The sequence below is a fragment of the Dinoponera quadriceps genome, unplaced genomic scaffold (assembly GCF_001313825.1).
Source record: "Dinoponera quadriceps isolate SergipeBrazil2010 unplaced genomic scaffold, ASM131382v1 scaffold1270, whole genome shotgun sequence".
NCBI classification, from domain to species: Eukaryota; Metazoa; Arthropoda; class Insecta; order Hymenoptera; family Formicidae; genus Dinoponera; species Dinoponera quadriceps.
The window spans coordinates 1,402,487-1,421,909 of record NW_014555716.1 but is presented as its reverse complement, the minus strand read 5'-3'; the positions used below and the strand labels follow the sequence as shown (position 1 = coordinate 1,421,909).

At 41.5% G+C, this 19,423-nt stretch overlaps 1 protein-coding gene across 1 annotated transcript in view; it reads right to left on the bottom strand.

The window, feature by feature from the left end:
* LOC106745198 (protein rhomboid-like) overlaps positions 1–18,129 on the bottom strand; it is a 54,765-nt gene extending 36,636 nt beyond the window's left edge. Inside the window, exons 1-2 of the mRNA XM_014620559.1 lie at positions 18,099–18,129; positions 17,651–17,894 (exon numbers count right to left, since the gene is read on the bottom strand). Of these exons, the coding sequence (XP_014476045.1) occupies positions 17,651–17,894; positions 18,099–18,129 (275 nt within the window). The remainder of the gene's footprint in view (positions 1–17,650; positions 17,895–18,098) is intronic.
* Positions 18,130–19,423: the final 1,294 nt, after the last annotated feature.

Genomic DNA, 19,423 nt, shown 5'->3' with positions numbered 1-19,423 from the left:
GAGGGGGGAAGGTGGGAGGGCGTGGTGTGTGCGAGGGCAATTATGGACATTATCTCGCGGTAAGAGGGAACTTCCTAAGCAGCGACGGAGAATGATCGTTCTCTTATCTGTCGCGTCACACGCTCGAGAGCGTGGAAAATCTGGCATGAGCGAGATCCAAGTTGACACGGTGGCGAGAGAGGGAGAGAGAGAGAGAGGGAGATTCTAAATTGTCGCTCTGGAGAAAACGCTGTAAGGTACACTATGAATATTAAGTTGATTCAGAAGTGTAGAGTGCACGATTCACTTGCCAGTATGTCCCCATCTACATGAAAAACGCAAAACCTATAAAATTATACATCTATAACTAAACACCTATACGCAGGTATAAAAAATGCAATCACATTGATAGCTGTTCGGTGCTTATCAGCAAAGACTATTGAATCAACATGATATACACGGTGAGGCAATAACTGTCACCATTTTGCACCGAGAGAAAAATATAGTTATTTTTCGGAGACAACAATGTCCTTTTTTTACTTTAATGCTACAGTAACATTTACTGGAAAAATAGTATTCTCGACTATTTTTGTGGTTAAAATGAAAAAAGGATTGTCTCCTAAAATAACGATATTTTTCTTTCGGTGTGAATATCTTTGAGATATAAAAGGGTGAAAAAAATGTATCTAATAGAAATTGTATGATTTGATACCAATGGTCGTTAATAAAATATATTTATTTTTCGAAGACACATTAAGAGAAATCCCACTAAAATTATAATCATTTTCGGCCTCAACTGTGTTATTTTCTGGTTTTAATCCGAAATATTAGCAGTAACATGCAGTGATATGCATATAAAGTGTTGTTATCACAAGCATTATTGTAACACTTAATAAAAAATGGTTCTCCTGACTATAATTCTTTCAGTTACGCAATTATAGTTACAAATATCAAAAATGTTTTTCTCATTTAATATTTTTTATGATAATATACATAGTTATTGCCTCATCTTGTATTGAATGAAATAAAGAAAATCTATGAGAGTAGGTCAAATCATAGGATCTTAGTTGGATGGTTTAAATCACCCATGGGAGGGTAATAGTGTCCGACACTGTGATAATGCATTCCCGGACTTACAACGTACGCTTCGTATATGCCTGACCATTATTACCACATATATGATTTTCGACTTTGTGTACAGAGAAAAAGGTTTTTTTAGACTTTGTATTTTTATTTATTTGCCAAAAATTTGTCTCAAACAACATATACGAAATATTATTTGTTTGAGTAAAAATTGTATCGTCTCACTCAAGAAAACTCTATTATTTAACAGAAAGAACGCCATTATTTGAAATAATATCCTTTAACCAAATAAAATATTATTCGGTTACAATAAATATATAAGACGAAACAAATAATTTCTTTATAAAGAAATTATCCTTCGTTTCAAACAAATTTTTTATTCAAGATAAAGATACATATTCGGTGAAAAATTCAACAATCGTATTTATTAATCGGAACATTAGTTTCTTCGGAATACGCTAATGATGAAATTTGTTTGGATGCAATGAAATTCGTTAAATTTCAAGAAATCTTTTTCTCAGTACACCTATCGAGTATATAAATACTGTTTATTTCTTAGATATTTCTTCTCTCAGTGCAGTTAATTAAAATCATCCACCTAAGGACTTGCAACTTGCCTCTTATAATCCCTCTCTCTCTCTCTCTCTCTGTCCTCTCGCCCCTCTTTCTCTCTCTTATTCATTTAGTTATTTTTCACAACTCAGAGCCTATAATGTATTTGTCGCAACATTAATTTTCATCTCTACTGCCTCTGGGCGAACGTTATCGCGGAAAAGCAAGAGAGAAAATTCCGATTCTAATTTCAGCAGGATAACTGTTACTTCTCTTCTCATTTTTTCGCTGACAACGATTCCGAAGCGTTTTACATTTCCCGACGATTCCCGACGAATCCGTGGAAGTCTCTCTCTCTCTCTCTTCGCGCCCGGGGCACGCTCTCGCGCGGAGGCCGCAATTAGCCTGCGTACCGTTACCGTAGCGGCGACGTGCGCCTAGGAAGCGACCAATTTGCATCGACTACGAGGCGCAATCGTCGCCGTGCACCAGTCGCAATGCGGTCAAACGGAAAGAATGCGCGCTAGTCGGGATTGCCCCTCGCGATCGCGTCGCGTTCCTCCGCTCACACGGAGAAGGAATTAGCCCTCCGAGCTAAAATACAGCTATGGTAGCTAAGATTTAAAACTGGGACTAATGTTATTACCGCAACTAAATTTAGCTGAAATTTAGACGCCACAATGAGAAATATTAGTTTAATCGTGCTAAAATCATATTCACATTTCCGAAGAAAATGTTTCGCTTGTTTCTAACAAGAATTACCTTTAAGATATTTTATCTTTAAGGTAGATATATATATCTTTAAAATAGATGCTGATTTTCTGAGATTTACTTGATTTTATGTTATTTAATATTTGAGAAACACGTTTAGGCACTGATTGATTCGAATCCGAACTTTTCGGATCATCGAGTCAATCACTTTAGATATTACCTTCTTCGTCGATTAATTTAAACCTGTTTTATATTGTGTAGAGAGAAGGAGTGTAAAATGGCGAAGTAAGATGACAATTTATTAATCTTTCTAAGCTAATAACAACTGACGAGTTGGTGCTCATTCATTGCAATTCATCACAGGCTTTTAATAATAATAAATAGTTTGTTGTAACTTGACTTCAATCTGTCAACGACAGTAAATAATATAATAAGAAAAGTATTTTGGACAGATCCATATATATAATTTTATATTTCCACTTTCATAAAGAGATAATTACACAATTATAGTAAATATTTTCACTTTTTCAAAAAAATTGCTGTAGAGTATATCTAAAACATATATCATAGCGTATTATTATTCTTCATTTCTTATATTGCAATGTTGATTTTTAATTAAATAATCAAATATATTGACTATAGAGTAAAATGGTATCATGAATATTATGTATGAGTAAAATGACACGCATTCGTACATTTTATTTTCAAAATTATATAATTATAAATAATCGATTTTATTTTTGTTTTTGTCCAGATTTTATTTTGTTCAAGTTACATTGTTACAAATCATATTTTTTGTTCATAAATAATACTTAATTTGTATTTTATTTTATTCATATTGTAGTGTTGTATAAATATATAATAACAAACTAATTTAAAAAATATGTGAAAATTATTTTTTGGTACTTTATCCATAAAAAATTGACGAAATTGTCACGTTCTCAAAAATTTTTAATTAAAATTCTAATTTATAAAATTTTCAGTTTATGTAGACGATAAGAAAGGCTTTATTTAGAATCTTCTCAGAAAGAGATGACAATTATTTCTACGAAATTGAGGAAAAATCGATAAACTTTAAACCTTAAGGTTATCTTATCTCTCTTTCCTCGGACGCTGGATGACATTTCTGACGTCACTTCAATGCAGGCTCGACGAATTCTGTCTTTCATATCTTCAGCTGTTGTGGATGCAGTTGACATCATTCGATCTTTTGTAAAGCCCACAATAAAGAGGAAGAAATGTTTTTGTGGCGCAGCACTCACAGTCGTTGTCAAGGTCACGGTCACCGCGCTATCATTTGCACGCTTACTCTCAAACCGGCCGTCGACGCATACCGCTCCGGTGCGTTATTGTTATCGTTGAATTTCATTTAATTTTGTTAATATTTTTTTTATTTTTTCAAAATGAATGTTTCTGAAGAGACGTTTAACGTGTTTGTCCACATCCGAGAGTGTTTTCGTAAAAGAATTTTAAAGTGTACTGCAGTAGAGGGTTATCATTGAACGTCTTGAATAAATATTTTTTCACTTTGCTTTTGCTCACACACACACATATATGTAACATAAAAGAGGTTAAATCCGACTGGGCAACTTCTACATAGTACATTTTAAGTAATGCTAATGCCTGCAGTACTGTAACTTTCAAGCATTATAATTCAAAAAATATTCAATGAAAAAATACTTCATTATAATATTTTGAAAAGCTCTAGAAGTAAGCTACAAGAATATGCAATGAAAAGTAGGAATGTGTATTTAAGAAATTGAAGGTGATCTTCGTGTGGTCTTCAACTGACTGTCCAAGGTCAAACCAATCACACCATCTCATACCCCTCCTCGAAATCATAAAACTTTTGTACGAAACATTTTCCTCTAAAATGCTTCGTCTCCGAGATATAAATTTGTAACACTTTAATTGACTCACCCTGGGTAGTAAATTAACCAAAAAGAATCGAAATAAAGATATTACCAGTATTTCAATAATTTCTTGTAAAAAATTCAGTCTACGAAAAATTCTGTAAAAAATTTATAAAACACCGCAAAATATCCTTAATAAACTGACAACATTATGATGTGTCGATCCCTAATAGTTTGTTTACAAGTGAAGTTTTCTGAAAAAAATGTCTGTTTTTAATTTCCATTTGTTTCTAGCAAGTTAACGATTAAGCGTTTAAACTATATGGTGTTTATTTTTACTTCCTTACGCTTCTGAGACTGTATAGTAGTAATATAGTCTACTACGACTGCCTGGAAGTCAGTTGAAATTACTAAAAACGAAGAAAATGTCGGTGTGGCACAACGTATGTCCCACTGTGACGCGAGAGTTAGAACAGAGGGGAGAGGGCGAGGGAAGCGAATAGAAGAAGGCATTGCAGAGACGATGGGTGGGAGAGGGAGGAGGCGCAGGTATGATTAGGTTGGAATTAAATCGACGATCGGAATCCCAACGGATTTCTTGCCCGACTCGTTGCGCGCGCGTGCGAATGCAAATGGGAGCGATGCGATCGTGGGGGCGGAAAACGGCGAAGGTCGAGCCGCGCCGTTGGGACAGACGTGATGTATAGGCGTCGATACGTTTTCAGAATGCAATCATCGAAATGGAACGCGTAAGGAGGCGTAGCGCGCGCGAGCGCGTGGCGTGCTGTCGTGCCGGAGCGGTTCATAAATTTTCGCAGGCTCGCCCCGTCGATACCCCGATAGCTCGCCGATGGGACTCGGACCATCGCGCGATACCGATCTTCAAGTTCTCCTCGGTGCCGCTCAGAACAGTTCGTGAGAAACGCATCGCAATGAAATTTATAGATATTTCGCTCTCTCCGATACTCCCTTCGAATTCCTCGGAGCGATAGCTCATGCGAAACGAGCGAAGGATTCACTCTAGAAAATGATCTAGGAAACGATCACTTTGGAAAATTTCACCCCTCGCATCACAACGAGATATACGTCGTCCCAGTAACGTTTTCTTCGTTTTTAGTGATTTTAACGAGCTTACAATTTCGAGAAAAAACTCAAAATACAGCAATTTCAAGTTACAAAAGTAAAAATGGCGATAACTCGAAAATAACGCATTTCTGGACGTACGTTTATATCAACTTTCTTCCTTATTTGTGGGCCCCCCGCCACCTCCTGAGCGATTGATCTCGACTTACGCGACACCTTGTACTTCCATTGTATCACGCGCAAAATACGCCGATTGAAATCTTCCGGCAACGTGCGTAGTGAACTTCGAGACGGAGCCGATTTAACTCGTTCAAACGACGCGGGAGTCTCGTTATCCGTACATTAAACATCCACCCACTTCGTTCATTCGTTAATGATCATTCGACTCGACCGGTTGTTCACAGTTGCGCGTCGTTTACACAATTGGTAACCCGGAGAATCGGCACCGGTCGCATGAATTAACACGGCAACGATATCAATATGCATGTGACCGGGCGTTTGATAAAGTATAACGGCGTCTACCGTTGAACAATGGCCCTCCCCCCCTTTCTCCTCCTTCTCCGGCCTCTCCCCTCCCGCAATCAGCAAAATCTGCTCCCGAGACATTCGAGTCACGATAAGGTTCTCAGTCTCGGCCGCAGCAATCTCGGTTAATTGGATACCAATTAGACGAGTCTCGGGCATTGTGTGCCGGCGGACGAATTACGACGGGTTCCTCGGTTTCCGCGTGAGGATCATCCCTCCTCCCCCTCCTCATCCTCCGCAGCTTTTTCCCTCGCCATCTGTTTCAGTCTACAGTCTCTCTAACGAGAGAGAGAGAGAGAGAGAGAGAAGGCGACGGAGACCGAATTTCCATTCGACGAATACGAATGACGATGACCGGCCTCCTACGACGGATATCTATTCGTCTTATCGTTTTCGTCCTTGTCGCCCGGCAGAGGAAGGGAGGGAAGGAGAGAAGGGCCGACGACGATGGTCGTTCTTGCGCGATTCCATTTCGACGATTGCGCACTTACGATGAATCACAATGCGATCGATGTACGTATAAGATTGGCCGTCCCCGAAAATGCCGGACGAGATTTGGCGGATCGATTTTACGAGAGCGGCTGGAAATATATTTTCGCTTTTCATTTAATTTCGCGCTGATCCCCGTCGTCGGTGGGAATTTTAACTCCGGAAGACCTCAGTTTGCTAGATTATACTCGCGGAGACCGAAGGCCGTAATAAATTCCACCGTATTGAATAATCGAACGATCGCTCGAGTCGCGATACCGTAATGTCGCTCTCTTCCGGCCGAAATAACGATCCCACGTTGAGCGACGCATCTATTCGCGATGATCCGCTCGCAATTCGCGACGACCCCGATCTTCATGATCGACGTTACATGAGAGAAACAATTCCGTAGGGGTGACTGAATTTTCCACCGCCTGGGGACCGGACGGAAACCCCGGTTGTGGGAATGGGAAAATTCCTGCGGGATCTGTTTCTGCTCGATCAATCGCTCCCGGTTAACTCGTTCGGGTTTTAATGCAGCTGAATGTTCACACGAATGTTCTCTTCTTCTGTTCTCGGTAGCACACGGGGATAAATAATTCCGAGGGACGGCAGATTTTACGCTGCCGTGGCAAGTAAATAAATGTACGGAGCATTTCTCACGTGCCGTCCGATATTTTACGAATTGACTTTTAAGGTAGTTTTGTGGAGAAATTAACGCACATTCGTATGAACTTATCGTATTGCTTAATGTTTGCTAGATGGTATGGGTGATAACTTGATTTATGATTGAATCAATGTATGAGTAAATATAACCTGATTATTGATTGAATAAATAGCACAATTAGAAATATTCCAGGCAAAATCATTGACGACATTTTAAAAAGTGTGACGAAGAAGAAATGGTAAGTGACATTTCTTTTCAGTGTAAAATATTCGTTAAATTTGACATTATAAATATGTTAATTCAATGTACAATTTGCCCCCAAATAGTATCAATATTACGCATATTCTTTGTGTTAATTTTTGACATAATATTTGTGTCGGATTTTAACACATTTACCTTTCGTTGAATTAATACAAGTACTCTCGGTACTCCATTTACCGGGACATGTAAAATGTGTTAATTTTAACAGGAAATTTGCTACCCCACATGAAATACCATATACCGTCCCTCTAAATTATTTTTCTCCGCGCGGCAAAACAGAGATATCACTTCTCGTCATCGTGTTTCAGTCTCCTGCCACCGGTTTTTCATCCCGGTCACTCCCGTTCGGTCACGGGGACTGAGTTTTTTTTTTTTCAAAATATATACAACGGTGCAAACGCACCAAAGATTCTTAGCGAGGTCCCTTCGAAACTCGCGGAAACGGGAATCTCGTTAATCTGTTAGCCTGATATAATAAAGATGTCCGATACGAACAACATGCGAGATAAGACCGATATCTTGTCGACTACTCGGGGGGCACTTCCGGCACGGCCGGAATTTCAGCTGCGTTGAATTCAGCCCGACAATTCGCACTAATTCGCGCGAAGCGGATCCGGGAACGCGTGCGCGCTCGCGCGTGCGGATCGAAAAGTATTATCGAGCCGGTAAGTTGGCGCGCGCACAGACAACGAGAGGGGGGATAAAGTTCCCGAGCAAGTTGACTCTAATGTTCCATGGGTTCGCAAGTGGTTTCGTCAGCACCTCTAACTACTTGCTGGTAGTTAATTACGCGCCCGAAAACTTCTTACTTACGGACGAGAACGTGTCGAGAGTGATGTCTCAGCACTCGGCGAAGGCCCAACCTTAATTCTGATGACTGATTCTTTGACCAATTTGCTCGTCGATCTTTCCGACGACGACGGTTCTCTCTCTCTCCCTCTCTCTCTTGTGTCATCAACGACCGGAAGCGTCTTCGCCGCGAAGATCACGACAACGATGTCCCTTTCGATTTGATCACCGATTGAAAAGATTCAGGTCGTCAGGCTTTCATCGGAATTTTTTCAGTCATTTAATAAAGGTCGCAAATATAAATAAATAAAAGTGTAATAAATAATATGAAGTTTGAATGCTCTCGGAATTTACGATCTAATCGGAGATCAAGGACCGATAAAAGTCCTCACTTGGTTATAATTTTGATTATAACTGCGCAAAATATTAGTTTTTACTTATATTATTAATGGAAACGGCGAAATAAATAAATGACGGAATGCTTTGGGTTAATTACCGAACAATTTTAATTTCGATTTGAGATATAATTGCCGACAGCTTCCTTGTGTCGACCTTCGCGCGAAAGGTGACACGAGGAAGTCCTCGGTGCGCGATCAAAGCAAATAAAAAGATATTTCATTCTCACACGATTGTAAAAATTCGCGTCACCGTTTTGCTGTCACCGGAACATTCAATTATTTGCTAAAAACAACGGAGGTGGTAAATGAAGCGCAAAATTCGAATGACAAATAAAAAGAAAGGGAGGCTTTCAGATTTAACGGGACACGAAGGGCCAATGAAACATCCGTACGTTATTATTTCGCGAAATGTTATTTTTATCCATTTTTCGCCGATTCGCGCAATCGACGAAATCAACGAATCAACGAGCAAAATGCTTTTCTATCCAATTATTAAGGAATTTCATTTTTTTAATTCGAAATTCGAGTAATTATCGAATTATTTAATATTATATCGAGCAATGACATTTCGGCGCTACTAATTGCGTGACACGCCGCCGTTAAATCACCGGCTCTCCGCCCTCCCCTCTCCCTCTCTCTCCCTCTCACGAGTAGGAAGGGATCGAATGTAATCGCGGGTGTAATTTCTTCACGGCGAGGCGTTCGACGTGAATTTTCATCCGGCGGTCGGTGTAGACCGTGGAAGGGCGAGAGGGGGGGGGGAGAGTTAGCGAAAGTTTCGGTCCACGTGGCGTGCGCGCGCGAGTAGTAAGATGCACGCCGGTGAGGCCGGGGAGAGGGAGTGTCCCTGCGATATTAAGGATCGCAGGCCTTCCGCCGGCACATTTATGCGACATTAGAAGGACTCGCGGCATAATGGCGCGGCGCGCTCGTCGCGCATGCATAATACCGCATATCGGCAGGCGCGACGACTGACGACGGCTGAGCTGTATAACGCGGCGACGACGGCGGCACTGGTGGACATCGTTATTTAAATTGAGCCAGGAACGATGACATTTTCGAACGCGTCCCTTTTTTCCGGGCGCCCGCGCGCCCAAGAACGATCCGGGATGATTTACGGAGGCCGGAGGACGTCGTTCTCCGTTCGCGGCTCCGTAGATTATTCTACACTGAAAGATTTGGGTAATAGATGGTAAAATTTGGTGAATATTTGCCGAGCAAACATTCGATTACTGCAACCAAATGATTTAGTTCCATATACTATATATATTATACAATATTGTATAATATATACGGTACTGTATATTGTATTCCGTATATTTGATTTTTGTATTTTGATTGCAATAATCAAATATTTGACCGACAAATATTCATCAAATTTTAGTAGTTATTACTAAATCCTTTTTTCAGTGTACGTAATGTAACTAGACTGCTAGGAGCCGTACTTGGAGCGAAGTCCGGATAAGCCCGCCGCCATCTTTAACCCGGGAACAGTCACCTGGGGTCATTTCATACCCGAGCGGTCAGAAAATGAAGCTCACGTCGCGGTGGATTTTTTTTTACCTATCGGAAACCAATATGCATCTTTCATTTGGACATTTAGAGACCTAACCAAAACAAAAAAAAAATTAGAACCTTCTAAAGATGTCCCGAAATAAAAAAGTTGGGGCCTCCTAAAGACGTCCTAAAATAAAAGAATTAGAACCTCCTAAAGACATCCGGAAACAAAAAAATTTGCCAAATAATGATCAACGCATATCCGGTAGTGTCTTCATTAAAGATGGCTATCTTTAACCTAACCTCCGCTACTATTTGCATGAATTTGTTATTACGCAGTTGGTTACGATTTACGTAAATCAGTGAGACATGACAATACGATACGATATAACGCGAGTCACTGGTGACACCGTGGCAGCCAACATATTAACATCCAATGTGTTTCTATTTCGATTTCTATTATAATATTTACTCATTAATTCGGTCGTTTGTACATCAAATCATGTGTATAATTATGCGTTATAACAAAAGCCAACGTAACCTCATGTCATTACGCGCTAAAAGCTACCGGATTTGAAAATTTCCCAATCAGCTGCCAGCTAATTAGAAAATGATACTAAAGTTGCTTTGTAATAAATATGTAATTTATACATAAATGATCATAATTAATATCATAGAACAGCTGTAAATAGACAAACAATTTTATTTTTCTGATAATTATGACCGGGTAATGGGTTGGGAAAATTTAGTAATCAAGACAAATGCTTTGGATTATCTCGGGTATCGGGATTCATTTGTGCACGTTAAAATGTTGATTATTCTTAAAATAATTTACGAACTTTCCACTATTTTACACGTTAATCATTTTTATACATTTTATGTAACATTCTTATAGTTTATACTTTATATATTTTATATACTTTATATACTTTATACTTTATATACTTTATATACTTTAAAACTTTAGCTTCCAGTTGATAATATAATGAAGTCATTAAATATAAATTGCTGTAAAAATTAAGCAATTCCGGGCCTCCATTGTTAGACATCCGGCTATTTAGATGTTTATCCTTTACCTTATCACACGATGCATCAATAACATTGATGCCGCTCTTTCTGTAGGAACATTGACGAAGAAAGTAGCGAGAGAACGAGAGTGAGCTCGTGTCGAAATTTTGATCGTTACTTTAACATTCCTGCGAAAAGTTTGCGTCTATTTAGACGGCCTATAGACTGCTAAAAATCTACTTCAATGATATTAAACTTGTTAACTTCTTTTCTGAACTTGTAATTCTAGATTTAATATTTTAATGCTCTCGATATTTCAATTTTCAAATTCACATGATTATTCAAAACCAGCTATTTTGTCGTTAAAGACAGCGGAAACGGGAATTCAAGACCATCAACATGGTCGAAGTAGGAGTAAATTACATCACTGGAATCAAACTCCTTCATTCTTGCTGCATTGTAGAATTAAAAGTTCAACATAGAGCCGAAATTTCGACTCACGGGTGGTAACGAAAAAAGAAAATATTAGGAATACCCATAGATAATGTCGCTTTTCTTTCAGATTGAATAGACCTGAATTGCCACCTTGTCCGTGGGCGTGATTTATTATTACATAACCTACCTACCAAATGAAATTTATTGACACTTAGCGCGCTTATCGTGTAATAATGAAAGAACTGGATGTTAAATAAAACAAAATTTCGTATCAGTATCAAAAAGCGAGCTTATTTATGGGTGGCCCTGATATGAGAATCCCGCCGTTGCCGTCGCACGATCTCGTCGAGCGACGTTCCTCGGACGTGGAATGGACGCGTGTCCGACGACAAAGCGACCTCGTGAATCCGGGCTTGATTCGCCGAGCCGATATACCACGCACGACGATACGGAAGCGGGTCCTTCCCTCCATCCGTCCGTCCGTCCGTCCCGTTTAGTCTCGTGCGACGCGATCCTTTCGGCTCCCATTTCGCGGACTCGGCGATACCATTGTCTGCACCGGCACCCGCGTCGACTCGCCGCAATTACTCGGCGATTGTCTCGATTTTTCCTGCGCTTCCGGCTTTCCCACGAGACACCGAGCGTGTGCGGAGACGCGCGGTACGGAAGACACAGGAGGGCGGGAAGGACGAGAGGAGAAGGCGCGAGTGGGAGACGCGAGAAACTCCGCAGCGAGACGGGCCAGAGACAGTTTTCACATTAATAACGGAGGGAGAACTCGATAACGTCTGGCGAAGCGTAACGCGGATACGGAAAAAGGCGCTCGGCTTGTTTTTATAATTAATCGCCTGTCGCCCGTCGAGGCGCTTTTTCATTTTTTCCTCGATTACGGATCGCGCTTTCACGGCCTCTTTCACGCCGGCAGAACGTTCGTATTTATGCACCTGCCTCACCGTCACCGGCCGATTTACGCCAATTAGCATGACGAGCGCGTGAATGTGTTCTCGGCACGCGGCGTGCGACCCGCTCCACACGGAAGATCGATGCGTAACGAAAACGACGGGATCCTGAAAATCGCAATCCGCTCCCTTGCCCATTATTTCCCTTGCAAAGCGGGCTCTGCAATGACAATTTAAGATGTAAGATTTAAGAAACTGACCGATCATGATTAATGTTTCTTCTATAATTCGACTGTGATTGGTCAATTTCTTGAGTTCTACGCCTTAAATTCTCATTGCAGACCCTACTTAAGTTTCGGTCGACAATAGGTGCTTTAAGCTCTGAGTAAGACTTAAGAAATTGACCGATCACAGTCGAATGTGGGGGGAATAATAATCGATGATTGGTGAATTTCTGGAGGCTTAGAACTTAAATTCTCATTGTAGACCCCGCTTTACCTCTCTGTACAACGGAGATCCGTGGTTGAAGGATCCCGTCTTCTGAAATTCAAATTTTAGATACATTTTTTATTTATATGATTTGTCAAACTCAAGTATCTGGATAATTTGAGAAATATACGAGCATTCAAGATGCTCGAGTAATATTCGAAAGACTTGGAAAGTCTCGATATTTGCACTGAGAGAAACCATAGTTATTTTCGGCCTCACCTGTACCTTTTTATGGTTTGAACATAAAAATAATAATACAGCAATACGCATATAAGGTTATTATTGATATTAATATTATTATCGATCTTCTTAGTATTATTATTGTTATTCTTGATATTTATAATAACATTTACCAAAAAAATAATCCTCCTGACTATAATTCTTTCACTTAATACGATCGTAATTACAAATGCTGAAACATTTTTTCTCAGTGGTATATACGTGGTAATAGTTTCTTTGCCTCTGTATGGTTCATCAAGCTCGAGTACTCGGATAATTTGAGAAATTACCCGAATACTGGAGTGCTCGGGTAATGTCCGAAAGTTTCAGGCAACTACCTGAGATAGTTGAGTGTCTGAAGTTAACATTACTACCACCTACACGCGTGGAGACTATCTTCTCAATTCTCTTCCCTCGAGTCCTGCGAACGAATTCATCAGCCTCTACGAAATTCATCATCTTCATCACTTAATAGTGAAAGCCACTATACCTCTCTCACTGTTGTATCCCCCCTCTCTCTCTTTCCTTCCCACGCTCAATCTCTCGTCGTGGCCGAGAGCTCCTTCAGGATCAGGTGATGTTGGGAGAAACGACTTTTAACGGACACGTGCGAGGCGTTGCTCGCATTAATAACCCAACGGCCGCGATAACGCTTCGCGAAACGCGGAAGCGCGAATCGGCGAAGGAAAGCGGTAAACCGTGTCGGAAAGGAAGACAAATACACGGCGTGAATTCTCACCCGGACGAGAGTCGGAGGAGAGAGAGCGAAGCGCGGGCGAAGGGGGCCGAGCGAGACAAAGTTTATTACGGTTCCGCGACCGTCGCTCGCGTTTGAGCGATGCGACGAGGACAAAACGTCGCGACGATATGTCGCGAGAAAAGAGCGTAAAAATGCAGTCGCATCGGGGTATAGGTGAGAAAAATTTCCATCCGGATAAACCGATTAAACGACGCGTCCGATTGTTATTTTTATTATCCGATCAGGTAATGGGACGCTTTTATCCGATGAAACTTAATCGGAAAATTAGTGACCTCTTGCATATATCCGTTTGTTATTTTTCAATTGGATTATCCGATCAGACATGATCGGATATTTTTCTCAGCGTATGATCCGAGTGACGAAAGAAGACGCGTAATAATTAATATTGAGACCGTAGACCTAAGAATCCAGGGACGGGTGTAAAGTGAAATTTCCGGCAAGGGGGTTGGCTAATTTACGGTAAGGGGATCGAGAGCGCTCTCTTTTTTCACTCGCCGATCGTTTCTCTCTACTGTGAGACGTCGACTTTGTCAACGAAACAGACTCGCGTCCGACGGCAAGAGACAAACGTAACCGATAAAACGAGAAGAATTCCAAACAAGAGAGAACGCTGAATTCACTTCCGCGAGAAATAAAAAAATAAAGAGACAGCGCGATAAGTAGAAGGGAGAGCGTGATATCGGAGTGTTATCAGTTCAATGAAACGGAGTGAGAGCAAAAAGAGTAACGTGGAAGAGGACGGGGGTAGAGAAGGAGGAAGCGTGAAACAGAAAGATGGAGAGAGCGGTGAGGAAACAAAGAACGAGGGCGAACACTTTCTACGGGGATGGAGAATGGCGGCCGGGGTCACTCTTATCGCCGTTTCCATACGCACGTAGGGAAAACGGTCCGCCTTATCTGGCGTTTCCATGAATAATTTAGAGAGCCCCGCGCGCTGAAAACTTCTATCCTGTCGGAGAGAAAGAGAGAGAGAGAGAAAGACAGACAAAGAGCGGTCGCAGGCCGCAACCTTTTCTCTTTCTTTCTTTCTCTCCCTCCCTCCCTCCCTCCCCCCCTTCCTACTGAAAATGCTGGAAGAGAGGGGTAGAAATTTCAGTGCGTCCAGAGAAACGTCAAGGATGGAGGAAAGGATAGCGAAAAAAATTGTCGGCAAGCAGGGTGAAAAAGGGGATAAAGGGGGGGCGAGGAGACCGCGATGATGAGGAAACAGGGGTAGAAAGAAAAAGGTGAGGGGGAGGGGGGGGAGGAAGTACGATGGAAAAATAGGAGCGAGCGGAGGAAACTGTGTCCACACTCCCCGCCTCCTCCTCTTCTTCTTCCTCATTCCCCTCCTCTCCTCTTTTCGTTCGACATGGCGAGCATAGCGCGTGCCGCGGAACGTTCTCGTTGTGCTCGCTTTCATTTCATTCCGGCGCGAATCGTATCGGACGAATCGAGCGATATCGAGAGGTAGAGAGAGTGCGCGCGCGGCGAGCGACGCGCCGCGATACGGAGGGCGGAATTAGCGTCGGGAATGATCCAACGGCCGGCGCGAGCGCGACGGACGCAGCTGGCGGATCGCCCGCACGGGATCGCATCTGCTTCATCCCCGGCAGGTTTTCGCGCGCCCGCGAATACGCCTTGCATTCTATCGCTGTAATCTACTGCAGCAGTGAGTGCGAGCACTTGTTGGTGAAATTGAGAGGGGGTTGGGGAGGGGGATGAGAAAGGAAAGAAACACTTAAATAGAAGAAATAAAATCGACGCCTTCTTCATTCTCTCTCTCTCTCTCTCTGTGTATGTGTGTGTGTGTGTGCCTGCCTGTGTGTATGACCGCGATTTAGCCTTACTTTACATTCTTACAAAATGAATATTATTTAATATATTTTCAATCTTTTTTAATAATTATTCTTCACGAACCTTTAAATATCTTATTTCATCGGAAACAAGCGATAAGACGGTATTTTTTAAATTGATATTTTCATTAATTAGAAGTACCGTCATAATAAGACACGATGTGCTTATTCCGATTCTTAAATATTTTTGGGGGTTTTCCTTCGTTTCTTTCAAAAAATAGCGAGTAAATCTATATTTATAATGTCCCTGAATAATAATAAATCATATATCAATCAACAATATGCTATACTTTGTTAATAATAACAGTTTTTAATTGGGGTCCAAATGACCCGAGGTGGTCGTTTAGATAAAAAAAAGAAATAAAGTGCTATTCCCAGGTTGAGGTTGAAAAAGATTTCGTTAATTTTATAGCACTATCGAATCCATGCGGAGATTCTCACTGTCTCTTTTTTCCTCGTCCAATTGAATATCAATCACAGCCGTTTCGCAAAACTTCACCTTTGAAAAAGATCATCGTGTTCACCGTGTCGTCTGAAATTATATCACTCGAGTCACTCCTTCGTCTTAAATCGCTCGGAAAGATTCATCTGGTCGCGATGAACTTGGAACTTATGCGACGGATAGCGCGTCGCTTTTATTTACCGGCACACTTCCAAGGGTTCGTCCCACTTTCGTCGACGTCCCTCCGGGGAACCGACCGGATGATTGCGGCTCGCATCTCTCCATTGTTGACCGAGCATAAAAAGCGTAGTGTCGCGTAGTCTCCCTCGGAGACGGGTAAAACACGTAAACCAGGAGCGGACTGAATTACTGACAGCGTAAACGCAACGCACGCACGCACGCACGAGACGTGCGCTGTGTATGTATGCGTGTGTGCCGTCGATTCTGCAAGCCCGGCGGAAAAAAAAGGAAACGCGCGGCCGAGACGTGGTTTATCTCGATCCCTCTTTCCCGCTCTGTCATAATGGCGATTATTCGCGCAGCGCCGACGTCGTGCCGATCCCGGAGTTTCCGTGTTTGTCTCTTCCTTCCTTCCTCTCTCTCTCTCTCTCTCTTTCTCTCGCTTTTCATTTCTATTCTTCTTTCCGTCGTTACGATTCGTGGTGGCGCAATCATGGGGTCGGATGGTATCGCGATTTAATTTCGCGTGCGCCGGTTAACGCGAGTACTCGCATAGAAATTTTCCCGAACTTTTCTATTTACAGGTACAGCATAGATTACGAATAGAATACTCAAAGTTGCTCCAAAATAGGCTATCCGACTGGGATATACCAATTGGGAGTTCCATTATTATCCTAAACATGCACTGAAAAACCTATTTAGTTGAATCAACTAAATTCTTGTTTAACTATGGGCAAACAAGAATTTAGTTGACTCAACTAAATAGGTTTTTCAGTGCATGTTTAGGATAATAATGGAACTCCCAATTCATCATAAAAGATATTATTTCGTATAATAGCGTTCTTTCTGTTAAATAATGGAGTTTTATTGAATGAGACGGTAAAATGTCTACTCAAATAAACAATATTTCGTACAAATGTGTGTTGTTTCCACGAGACAAATTTTAGTCAAATAAATAGAAATACTAAATCTGAAAAAACCTCTTTCTCTGTGTGTAAACTCGCAAATCTATTTTTATATATATTCTTTATAATATTACAATCGTATAGGTTGTCATTATCGATAAATACTGCTTTCGTAAGATGATAAGCACCGCTAGTAGTGGGATGAAGTCACGTGTACGCGGCCGTCAAAGTGTTAACGAGTACGAGTAATCGATCGCAAGAGAGAGAGAGAGAGAGAGAGAGATCCGACGTTATTCGAGAGTGATGCTACAAATATCCGTTAAATACGAGCGCGCCCGTATATTTTCGACGCGCTCGCAATTATGGCCGACCGAATCGCGAAATAAAAAAAGGAGAGAGAAAGAAAGAAAGAAAGAAAGAAAGAAGGGAGAGAGAGAGAGAGAGAGAGAGAGAAGGGAACGCGTTCACGGGAACTTTATTTACGACGCGACGCCGATCGCGCGTGTGTGTGTGTGTGTATGTCGCCGATAAAATATAAAAAAGCCAAGTGGAAAGAGAGAGAGATAGAGAAGAGAGATAAAAGATAAAGGAAGTTGGTCGAATGCGACTTACCCGGCGTGCAGGAACATGTAGAAGGCGAACCTCCAGAGCTCGAGCCGTTTGTCCGGCCTGTAAATGAAGACACTGTCGATCGGCACCGGCCCCGAAGGATTCACCTCGCCCATCGCCACCGTGTAGTACGTGAAGAAGCCCAACTGTAACACAAAAGGCGCAGATATCGAGTCAACGAATGTCGGCACGGGCACACGTAATAGACGGAGGAAGGAACCGCGCGCGCGGGGAGAGATTTGGCGAGCTCGCCGAATTTGTCGGACTTTGCGGTCTCTCCGAATTTCTCGCAGCGGCTTCTCGTTCAGAATGAACGGGGATTCGCTCGAAACGACAGTGAAAACACCCCGGATTCGCCGGAGTGAATGTTCAACTGAAACTTGAAGCGGATTCTCGATACACAGAAATAGATATTTATAAATCGATAACAGTGAATTGCGAGAGAGCAAACAGCGCCTAATGTGTCGCCTGTCAGACGCCATCGTGTTTGCTGTGCTCACGGTGTGAGTTGTTTGAGGTCAGCTATACAAGGTGATTCATAAATGCTTGCCAATATTCCAAGGGATAAATATACACGCTAAAATAAATGAAAAAACGTCAACTATATATTTATATGTTTATATATTTATATATGTTTATATATTTATATATTTATATGGACATATATTCATATGACGTTCTTTATTTACTTTAGCATGTACATTTACCCCTTGAAATATCGATCTTGAATCATCTTGTATATACCGGTTTTACAGTTTATCGCGTTGGTACTATATTTAGCCCTAAAATTGGCGGCAAAAAGCTTCCTGCTCTGCAAATAAGCATTACAATTGATTTTATATCAGGGCCGAGAATTAATTTGTACACCTGATATCTTGCTTGTTATTTAATTGTCGCTTAATAAAGTCTCGCATCTCGCGTTTCGTTAAATAAAAATATCGTTTCTGGCTCAGGAGCGACGCTCCGTTTTGTATAGAAAATTAATTTCCCCGCTAATAATATCCCGCTGATAGAGTCGCTCGAGGATTAGATGTCGCGAGGTGAATCATGCATACTTATTAACGGCGGTGCATTGTCGTGCGGGAGTTGTGTGTGTGTGTGTGTGTTTCCATCGCGAAATGCAACATCGTTCACTCTTTTTTTTATGCATTGCGTGACTAATTTATCACGCAGCGTATCCCAACGCCTAGTAGTCTTGCTTGTTCTCGCGCGCGCAGGTGCAACCCCTCCTTTCTTCCTCTTTAATATTTCCTCTTTGATATTTTTGCCGAGGCCGGCCGACCTTTCGTGCAAGCCTTTTCTCTTACGCGGAAAAGGATTACTCGGAGGGCGCCCACACGCTTGGGAGAAACGTCACGATAAGCTGAATTCCGGAAGTGACATTTCGTTGGAAAAGCATTTCGCCGGATTTCGTTATTATTATTATTGTAGTATAATTTTGCGATGTAAGCGCGTATAAAATTAACGTAACACGACTAACGCCGCTTGTAAATTGTGCGCTCAGTCAGCGCGCCTCTTTTCCCACTCTCGACATGTTTTCCGAGAACAAGGTTTCCTTCCGAAAAGCAGAATCACAGTCGAGTCGATTTCGAGTAACTTTTTCACTCGTGTAGAGCAAATTCTTCCTCTGCGCATCGTCGAGTATATATTTTCTTTGGGAATGAAAGAGTGAATCTCTCTCTCTGATCTGTTTCACTACATTCACTCTAATTGACTAAAGCATTCGCTCTTGTAGATATTAAGAATCCACTCTAAGTTTAAATTAACGCGTTAATT